The sequence below is a fragment of the Lolium rigidum genome, chromosome 6, assembly GCF_022539505.1.
Source record: "Lolium rigidum isolate FL_2022 chromosome 6, APGP_CSIRO_Lrig_0.1, whole genome shotgun sequence".
Classification (NCBI taxonomy): Eukaryota; Viridiplantae; Streptophyta; class Magnoliopsida; order Poales; family Poaceae; genus Lolium; species Lolium rigidum.
This window is the reverse complement of record NC_061513.1, coordinates 37,420,070-37,430,721: the sequence shown is the minus strand read 5'-3', so window position 1 is coordinate 37,430,721 and position 10,652 is coordinate 37,420,070. Positions and strand designations below refer to the sequence as shown.

The window sequence follows — 10,652 nt, the reverse complement described above, 5'->3', positions numbered from 1 at the left end:
ATGGCACGCCATTAAAGGGTCATGTTCTTCTATCAATGGTGAATGAGCGCCCATGTCTCATTATCAAGATGTAAAATGGACGATGAATGAATGTCCTTTGTCTTGATAGATCAACTCAAATGATATTTTGGTTACATTTTCCCGCAATGTTAATCAACTTTTGCATTCGCACCCCTCATTGTATTCTTTCGATGAATACAATCGATGTTAATATAGTCCATGTTCAAATGATATACTTCGAATTTAACTCCTCCCAAAAGCACATTGAAATAAAAAAATTATGAAATTTAATAATTCAATTTTTAATTGTAAAATAAATATTTAAAATAATTGGTATGCGCATGTTGCTGTAGCAACGCGCAGGGAATCATCTAGTTTGATTAAAAGGCTCTGGCTATTGGAGGTGACGTGGCTTACTCTGAAAGCAGCTTGCAAACATTAAATGCACAATAGTGGGGATCAACTTTATAGATATTATAGATATGATCTAAAAACAAACCCATTTTTTCCAAATTCTCAGTGTAATATATAATATTCTTACTATATTGTTCACAAATTATAAGAATTATATATACATTTAAGATTACTTAGGCATTTACGCAACAACCCGTGGGAAATTAACTAGTAATACAAGTTTTTATGACTTTTAGGATATTACCAACAATTTCCCTCGATTAGCTAGCATTTTTTTTTTTGAAAAGAGCTAACAAATTGCCAAAACTGAAAACAGTAATTTTTTCTAGACAGCTGCTTTCTTTACACGTCACCACAGCCGGCGGCAGCCTCCTTAATAGCCGAGCTTAGATTGAGGATCCCCATTTCCCGCAATCTCGCATCTTGATTACGGCCGCAGCGGCGATTTTCTCTGTTGATTCGTCGCCGGCGCGAGTTGATTCTGTGGCCGCCTTCTACATCCAGCGCGTTGGTGGCAGCTTCGTTGCGTCGCCGGCTCGTTCTCAGCTCTTCGGGCTGCAACCTTGGGTCAACGTCGTCGTCCTGATTCGTCTCGTCGCCCAGGGTCGTCGCTGGCTGCTTCCTCGCGTCGACGGCTTCATCTTTGCGCCGCCGGCTACATCCCTGCGCCGCCGGCTGAATCCTCGCGTCCACTGCTACATCTCGGCGCGTCCGGCTGCATTGACGCGTGCGCGTCCCCGGCTACATCCCCCCGTCCCCGACTACATCTTCCAACCAGGTACCTCGCCCCCAAAGTCTTTCTTCCTCCATCGTCAAGTGAAAGTGCTACGCCTTGCAGCATCTCGGAAGCATCCGCGAGTTAGCTTGTAAACTGGCATGGATGTTTTACCTATCGATTCACACGTACTAGTGCATCTCTAAATTGAATGTGCATTCCCCTAGCAATCCATCTACAGCACTATCCTGTAACCTTTCTTATAACCATTGCTTTTTTTTTTTGCACAAATTGTTACTAGACGAATTCCTGGGCCAATCACTCACTACAGTTGTAGTTGAAACTAACCAGCCCTCTAGCTATATTCTGGAGCAACCAGTACTAAGACACTAGCATAGATACCTTAGGCTTCATCATATCAGTTCCAATGAACATTCATTTAAATTCCTGGAAATTATTTATCTTCTAAGATATCTTAGGTTCATCATATCAGTTCCAACGATTTTTTCGGTGGATGGGAGGTTCATTTTACTAATTTTGTGGAAATCAGTACTCCTTACATATCTAATTCAGTGGAATTATATAGAGTGTTAATGCTGTTCGTGAGATGTGGAGTTTGAGGAAGAAGGAAATCCGGCTGGGGCAACCCTAAATGTGGTAGAAGTGAATACTGCAGCAAACAACCACTACAGCATTAAATGTAAGTAGGACCCACATGACATGGAAAATGTAGCTGCAATACACCAAAATGCGCAGAAGCCATATTCTAATTATTCCACTATGAATACTTTCCTTGGTGCATATCCCAAGTCAGACTGACGGTATAGATTTAGGTAGTGTAGCTCCTGGAGCTGCTTGTTGTTTCTATGTAAATAAGAAAAATAACATATGCCTATTATTATGCAGAAAGAATTTTTAGCACCTGAAGCAGTAGCATGGAAAACATGGCACATCATGAGCCAAGCAAACTATCTTACCAATTGTTAAAACAGATTACAAATGATCTTGATGATGAATGGATACTAGGGAGAGGTGGATTCGGAACAGTTTACAAGGTATGGACAAGATCATTACCCTATCTGACTTTAATGTACACTCCATGTCACATGTAGAATGTCATACGTGAATTTGGCACCAATATATTACTACATATTTCATATACAGAGGCAGAGGTTCATCCTCCATTTTGAAAAAAATTACTACATATTTCATATAAAAATGTAACCATAGTAGTTGGCTTTTATACACTCGTTAATATGTTATTAGAAACATGTAGTCATCTTTTACATAGAGTAGATCATATGTTTTTTTGAAACGGGGGCGAAATCTTTGCCCCAATCAATTACTTAAGAAGTACTTGTTCGACAAACTGTAAGAATCGTGAAAATAGAAAAGGTTCAACCGGCCTTAATCTTCCAATAGTATTTCACTCAAGCGATTGGCACCCGCAGTGACCCAAAGCTTCGCTTCTTTCTTGGAGTAAATCATATGTAGTTTCTACGTTATTACAATATCATCACTCCTAGTACAACCTTGTATTTTTGGTATTAACCAGAGATGCTGGACAGGGTGTGCATGAAACTCATGGAGAGGTTGCTGTGAAGGTACTACACAACATTTCATTATTTGATGATAAGCAATTTCACAAAGAGTTTGACAATCTTAGGGGGCTGAATCATCCAAATATTGTCAAGTTGCTGGGCTTCTGCAACGAATCAGAGAAAGAACTTGTGGTGTTTGAAGGGAAACAAGTTACTGCTGAACGTCTGCGGTGCGCGCTCTGCTTGGAGTATGTACAAAATGGTAGCCTAAAAAAGCATATTTCCGGTAATTAAAGTTGGTGCCCTCCGCCGCACATCTTCTTATATACCACATGTTTTTTTTTCTTTAGACCTACAATTCTTTTTAGCAATGCTAATTTTCTTTACTTTACTGCAGACGAAAACACAGGACTTACTTGGCACATACGGTACAAAATAATTAAAGGGATCTGTGAAGGTTTAAAATATCTGCGTGAGGGACTCGAGCATCCTATAATGCATTTCGACTTAAAACCTGATAATATATTGCTTGATAAGAGTATGGTGCCAAAAATCGCTGATTTTGGTTTATCAAGGCTCTTCGGTGAAGAAAACACTAGAATAACGATGAGTTCCATGGGTACCTGGTAAGCATTTTATGTGGCAACTGGGTGTAGATATGTAGAAGTTTGCTATGAGTAGGGGTGTAAATGGATAGGATAATTTTAATTCGTTTCCGAATCCATTTTAGAGAATCCATATCTGGTTTGAAGAAATCTGATGGGTAAGGATACCCAAGTCCGAACATCACACCGGATACGGTATGAGATATGGTATGCCAAATAGCACCCAGATATCCGTATCCGAAAATTATTTAGAATTATACGATGTTTTTTTGTCCGAATAATCCAAATTTCATCTGGAACATTGAAGCTAATAGAGCGTATTTTAGTAGCTAATGAGTTGCCAAGTTCGTCCGTTAAACAATAGCTCACTTGCATAGTCACTCGAATATTGAGTCAAAACTTCTTAATTTACTAGGCTATTGAAGCATGCGTCGGTGTTACCTTAGTCCCTGTGTTTGCATTATTGTATCCATCTAAACCTACTTTGTTCATCTGATTATGTTATATTTATTCATTCTGTCGTGTTACATTATTTATTTCTTGAGGGTTTTCTTAAACTTTATAAAAAAATTATATGGTTTGCCGACCTACTTATGCACTTACATATCCAATTAATTTTGTTTCCGCCCCGAGTCTATTCCGTTTCCGTTCTCAATCGCCCGCAGTCTTGTTTATCCATATTCGAATCTGCAATTGGTCATTATCTGATCCGCTCCAAATCCGACGAGAAAATATGGTATATGATATGATAATTGCAAAATCCAATCCGGTTACATTCCTAGTTATGAGTCTTCGTTTTCTGTTTTACAATTCTTTTATCCTAGAAACTGTTCACTTATATTAAATAAATAAATATCAATCTTCCAAATGACCATTTAAGTGTTCTATTGTCTACACTATTTTATCTTAATCTTTCCATTTTGTTTTATTTTACACCTTGTACTGCTTTAATTACTAACTAATCTTAATGTTTAGAAAAGTTTAGGCTCTCCTATTAGTCCCAGTCTGGAACGAACACCTTTTCATAAAACTCTAGCTAAACATAAAATAAAATGGTTGTTACTCCTCCCCACTCCTAAATGAACATGTGACTCAATATGTTAGCTAACAAACCGGATGTCGACGACGTGAAAAGTTGGAGATTTAGAATTAAATGCTTTTGTAGAATCAGATTGTAAATAAAATCCAGCCTATAGTTGTGGTTTTCAAAATAATTTCCCATGTATTGAAGTATTAAATATTATACACAGGAGGGTGGTGTTCTAAATTACCGTATATCAGAGCAATGTTTCTCTCCAAGTTACATCTAACCATATATGATGTTCCATTTAATTTACTTTATATCTTGTCTTTAGACTTCTTTATTTTCGAAAAGTATTGAGGTGCACTCGCAAAAAATGTATTGAGTAGCAAAGTGCTCATTTGCCTGGTTCATCAATTATTTTTCTAGCAATGCATTAAATCTCGCCATTTGTCTTGTGGTTTAAGACCAGTAAGTAACAGTTTGTATCATACATTACATGCAGCGGATATTGTCCACCGGAATACATGTCACATCAAATAATATCAAGTCAGTTTGACATATTTAGTTTGGGTGTTCTCATTATAAGGATAATGACTGGACATGAACGCTACAATTCAATTGTTGACATGACGACCCGGGAGTTTGTTGAGCTTGTGAGAATAAGAATTTTCTTTGTCAATTTCATCATCGATACTGTATTATGTTTGACCTTCGTGTGCTCTGTCATTCTAACTTTAATTCCAATTTTAAAGGTACATGAAAGTTGGAGGAAAAGGCTGAGTGTAAAATTGAGTCACACGCCACTCGAAGTATACTGCAACCAGGTGAAAAGATGCATTGAAATAGCATTAGATTGCTTGATCCCAAGCCGACAAGAAAGACCTACTATAAATACTATCGTGTCTCATTTGAACGAGACTGAAATGATGATAGGTGACCAAGGGTTGCAGAATCAACAGGTGCCATCACTCGCAATACATTTATATTTATAAGCATTGAACTTATACTCCCTCTGTCTAGAAATAAAACTGAACTTCTTTTCATGATTGTTGAGTCCATTTGAAACAAAAAAGGAATGTCGTCGAAAAGTATATTCTCTAATAGGAATCCAACCATATATCTTTTTGTAACCTTGATCAAGAGATGGCACAACTAGCCAGTGTTGTAATATTGTACCAGTACACACATGGACCAGGACCACACAACGTTGTGTCCCTGATATTAATTTCAATAGTTTTTTTTCCTTGCTAAAATGTAAATAAATGCATTATTTTTAATGAATTTATACCTATATACATCTACTTGATTTCTTCATAGTTTTATCAAGATGACCCTGGAGAATCAAGTATCCCTTCCAAGAGCAGCATCGCGTCCAGGCCTCCTTCAGGTTAGTGTGCTGGCTATGTCAATTAAAAGATGATAATGAAAATAAACCTAGCTAAAATTACAAGTGTGGATAATTTTGTTTTTCAATTTACAAGGGCATTCCCAAGCTAGCAGCTCTACTCACTGGAATAAATACTTATCGGCTACAGAGCCCCCGGCTACGACATTCGAGGAACTCCAAAGCATAACAGATGGTTTCTCTGAAAAACTATTAATTGGGGCTACGCCATTCCAGGAACTCCAAAGCATAACAGATGGTTTCTCTAGAAAGAAATTAATTGGGCATGGTGCATTTGGGATGGTTTATAAGGTATATACTCCTACGGTGATCAACTAGCATTTACATTTTTGGACTATACATCTAATTGTAATGCCTAAGGTCGACAAACTAAGAATCCTCTGTACGCTAGTTAGATCCCTTGAAAATAAGGATTCTATGAGTATGGAAAAATCTTGCTGTGAATCTTTAAGTAGCACACGAGGATTGCATGACCATCATCTTTTTCATTTTTCAGAATGAGTTAGATTACATACTTCCATTTTTGGACATGAAAATATTATCAGATTAGCAGGCTACTACGCAAACAAAGTTGTAGTGCACAAGGATATGTGTACCCTAATGAGATGCAAAGGATGTTCTGGTTTGAGCGTATTCCCACTTCATGGGTCCCTATTTGAACAATAAAATAACACTTTATTAATAAAAATAGGGACACTATATCATGTTTTACTTTGGCAGACAATAATTCAAGAGGGAGAGTAAGTGTATTTTGCAAAAAAGAAATAGTTTTAAACTGAAACTACCACTACATTAGCTGCAAAAAACCCATATACTATCATAATATAATATCATGGGATTTTGAACAGGGAATTGTTAACGGGGAAGAGATTGTCGTGAAGAAACTTCATAGCAAGCCCGGTCTAGATGAAGACCAATTTAGGAAAGAGCTTTTGAATCTTATGGGGCTCCGGCATAAAAATATCGTAAGGTTCCTTGGCTACTGCCAAGAAACACAAGATAGAGTTGTTGACTTCAAAGGGAAACTTGTTGTATCTGGGGTGCAAGAAAGAGCTCTATGTTCGGAATACATGCAGGGTGGATCGCTTGACAGGCATCTTTCCGGTATTATACATGATAACTCTCTATACTTAGCTATGTTATTGTGGATGCATAACTTTATTTTAATTTGTACAGATGAATCACGTGGACTAGACTGGGAGGCACGGTACAAAATAATTAAAGGGATGTGTCAGGGTTTAAAGTATCTTCACACAGGATCCAAAGATCCTATTTACCATCTGGACTTAAAACCTGAAAATATATTGCTGGATGAGAACCAGATACCAAAAATTGGAGATTTTGGGTTGTCAAGTCTTTTTGGTTCAGCACAAACATTTTTACGAACACGGTAAGTTGATGTATAATGTGCCTTGTAGTAAATACTGCCTCCAACTAGAAACATAGGCCTTCATCTGAAAAGATAATTTCATTTTCTTTGATTGTACTAGTTAAAGTTTTCCCTTATTAAGGGACCTTGAAAAATCATAGGCAATTTGTATTTCTAGACCGAGAGAGTAGTTAGCTTTTCAGACAATTATATTTAACACCACATGCATGCATGGATGCAGTGGATACATGCCACCGGTGTACATCGAAGGGCAACAAATCTCACCGAAGCTTGACGTGTACAGCTTGGGTGTTATAGTCATAGAAGTAGTAGCGGGACCGGAGGGCTACAACAAATCCACAAAGATGTCTTCTGAGGAATTTATTGACCATGTAAGAAAGAAAGAAAATAAAATTATGTTTCTCTATAATGAACTGCTATCAATCATTTCTTTGTCATTTTTTCAGTGATAATATGACCTGTGGCACCTTTCCATGTTATGTTATTTCCATTGTTGCAGGTTACCGATAACTGGTACAATAGGGTACAGGCATCAAGAATGTCATTGTCGGAATTAGTTCAAGTTCAGAAATGCATCAAGATAGGGTTAAGATGTGTTGAGGCCAAACAAGTGAACAGACCAACTATAACCGAGATTGTCGAAGAACTGAATAAGACTGATATCCACCTGGGGGCCCTTTCGTGCTGATGCCAGTGATGAAACCATGCACCCATGTAGCATGCTTCATATAAGGGCGAGAAATGATTGAGCCCATGTGGCTATTGGACAAGGTTCAGCGGCCCGTGTACCTGCAGAAATATATTTGCTAAGCCATGCATGGAGCAGCCTCACCATCGTTGCAGCCCGTCCATGCTCTAACATGCACATCTGAGGATGTGCCCTTCAGATTTCTTGGTTTATTTGAAAAGATGTGCCATTCAGATTCTCCCACGAAGAGGTTAAAGTGATAAGCAAATATCAACAAGTCTATTGGTCACGAAAGATTAAGGAATGCTCAGGTCGACCCGGCTACGCGTGAGGTCGATATTGCAACTCATCGATGATTGCCGCACGATTAGCACCTAATATAGTGAAAATACCCAGGAGAACCGGGCAACCGGCGAGGATGGCATTGGCGTCGTCCATGGCTTGGAGATTAGCAATGTATTATATCCTGTGTTTGTATTCTGCGACTTTCTAGTAGTGAATTAGCAGACGAGTATTGACTGTATTCATGGACCTCAATGTGCAGATGACAGATTGTATTTACTAGGATGCATAGGCGCGGCGTGCCGCCGCGCCCGTGGTAGCACCTTCTTAGCATGGAGAGTTTGTGCTAGTTGCTTTTGAGTGTGTGTGTTTGATGATTTGAAGAGTGGCAGGTTGGAAGGGTGACAATCGAGAAATGCAGTATAGCAAGTATATACATTTGGTAGAAGCTAAAAAAAGTCTATACATTTGGTAGAAGTCAAATAAAGTTGGCAATATAAGTGAGGATAATAAGAAAATTGCTCCATGTTTAGGATGCATGCTACACCTGCATTGTTGTCCTCCTCGGAGGAGAGGATGATGACCTCTCTTTGTTTGGCGCTGGAAGTGCAACAGCATCGGTCTTGGCTCGTGCGAAGGATGGCGCGGGGAGGTCAACATCAGTACAGAATCGGCAGAGGGGACTTCAAGCTCTGGCTTTTTGTCGGAGAAGACATTCTTGGTTGGTAGGAAGGGCGCCGCGGGGAAGCCAAGATCCGAGGCGACCTGCATGGTCTTCAGTTGGAGGCAACAACGAACCAATCTCCTGGCATACAACTCCACATAAACAAAAACAAAAAAGAACAAACAATAAGCAGATTCTGCTAGGATAAATGGAAGATGCACACACACAATTTGCACTATCCCTATGAGCAGGCATAAAAGTAGTAGAAACCTGAGTCAAAACGCGAGCAAGAGTCTTAGCCAATATATGCCAATAAATGCCAATAAAAAATGTAGATGTAAATCAGAAAGTTACAGCCAAAAGCAATTCTTTGGATTTTTTTTTCCTTCTGGCACGGTAGATAATGATCATGCATTAAGACAGTGTTGCAAGCATGTACTCGGTATAAAGATGGACAGTACCCGTTTTTAGCTGATCCAGCAACTGCGTCTGAATTCCTGCTCTGCTTGTCGTCAGTTCTCGAGCTAGTTTCCTTGTATGCAGAAAATTTCAATATGTGAGATAACTTATTGGTGTAGGATCAGGTATAGCTCACCACAGTTCATGTGTACAGCATTTACCTCGCTTAGACCTGAGTGAGCAGTCCCCATGATGTCTTTGCTGGGCATGCCTATTTCCAGCATCTTTTGTTGCCTTTGAAGGATCATTGGTTGGATCAGTGAGTACATGTCGCTCACCATTTGCTGGCAAAATCGGAGTTGATACAGAACAACTTCTTGGTTCAGTTGCCAATGACGTTATGTTAGCAACTTCTAGACAGCTGGGTGTCACGTCGATTACGAAAACACCGACAATGGCTAGTATGTCAAACGAAACGTAATCCATTTGACCCATAGTAGTACTCACAAGGAGCATCTCATCTTTGCCTGTTAGTGTTACACCATGGGAACTGAAAAAGCATAAATTCAGCGATTTTTATTTTGTCTTCGTCAGCGGTATAAATATCTGTCCAATTTTTAGACCCATTGTGTTTCCCTGTAACATTTATTGATCAAGGTCGGATTTTGTTTCATGAGGAAGGCAGATGTACTTCACAATAAGAAATCGTATACAGTACAAAACGAACAAAACTTTAAAACACAGGGAAATATTTCATATGGACTTGAGTAACGGAATATATATTTTCAATCAAATATACCTATCGGCTTAATGAAAATGGTAAAGCATGTATGTGCAAGAGTGTAGCGTGCTACTTTCTAGTGGTTGGTTTACTTGTATAAAACTGCTTGTTTAACTTAGTATTGTAGTTCGGGGAGGAGGTAAGCACATATTCGCAAAGGTGCTTTAACTTTTTTTACAAATATTTCTGAAAGACTAACTTTTCCCACGACGTTAAAACAGAGGAAGTAATAAGAGCTAGTTTGGCCATGTTATTTGCGCAGGTAAACATGATGAAAATAAGAAAAGAGGCTGCCATACATCAAAATGGATTATAATGAGCTTAGCAAGAAAAGGAGACTATATTCTTTGACACAATGGAATTCTCATTTAAAAGCAGTAACTAAATTTGTCTAGCTAGGTATTGATTGCAGTCGGTAGCAGGGTGAGTGCTAAGTAGGATACCTCACAATCGACAAAGACGAAATCCAAGTGATATATGATTTTCCACTGGTGATTTGGATGCGAAACATCTTCCCATAATACAGTCTGGATTGTTGCTCTAACCTACATGCAAGTATCTAACTTCAGTACGGAAATACAGATGCACAAACGAAGCAAACCAGGAAGGAATGGCGAGGGTAATTTACTCGGTAGTGTGCTCACTTCCAAAAAAATTGCAGCAAAATTTCAAACATGAGTTAGCAGTAATTGTGATGTGCAATAGGAATCCACCTGAAATAAAGATGACACCACCAATTAGACA

At 38.7% G+C, this 10,652-nt stretch overlaps 1 protein-coding gene across 2 annotated transcripts; it reads left to right on the top strand.

The window, feature by feature from the left end:
• Positions 1 to 837: 837 nt before the first annotated feature.
• Positions 838 to 8,517, top strand: LOC124665158 (LIM domain kinase 1-like). Of its 2 annotated transcripts, XM_047202561.1 has the most exons (13): positions 838 to 1,192; positions 1,716 to 1,829; positions 2,036 to 2,184; positions 2,698 to 2,956; positions 3,068 to 3,296; positions 4,802 to 4,952; positions 5,052 to 5,258; positions 5,617 to 5,686; positions 5,781 to 5,995; positions 6,553 to 6,808; positions 6,881 to 7,094; positions 7,315 to 7,465; positions 7,594 to 8,517. In XM_047202561.1, the coding sequence occupies exons 3-13, from the start codon at positions 2,065 to 2,067 to the stop codon at positions 7,780 to 7,782; spliced, it is 2,061 nt and encodes a 686-aa protein (XP_047058517.1). In that variant the 5' UTR covers positions 838 to 1,192; positions 1,716 to 1,829; positions 2,036 to 2,064; the 3' UTR covers positions 7,783 to 8,517. The 2 variants fall into 2 exon arrangements, with proteins under 2 accessions (XP_047058517.1, XP_047058516.1); XM_047202560.1 differs by lacking the exon at positions 1,716 to 1,829.
• The last annotated feature ends 2,135 nt before the right edge of the window (positions 8,518 to 10,652 follow it).

What these genes read in the sequence shown, in the direction of transcription:
- LOC124665158 (XM_047202560.1), top strand. Translation starts at nt 2,065, where the DNA reads ATGGAAAACATGGCACATCATGAGCCAAGCAAACTATCTTACCAATTG. An exon ending in CCTAAAAAAGCATATTTCCG is followed by an intron (nt 2,957 to 3,067) that starts GTAATTAAAGTT and finishes ACTTTACTGCAG; the next exon opens with ACGAAAACACAGGACTTACT. An exon ending in CGCGTCCAGGCCTCCTTCAG is followed by an intron (nt 5,687 to 5,780) that starts GTTAGTGTGCTG and finishes TCAATTTACAAG; the next exon opens with GGCATTCCCAAGCTAGCAGC.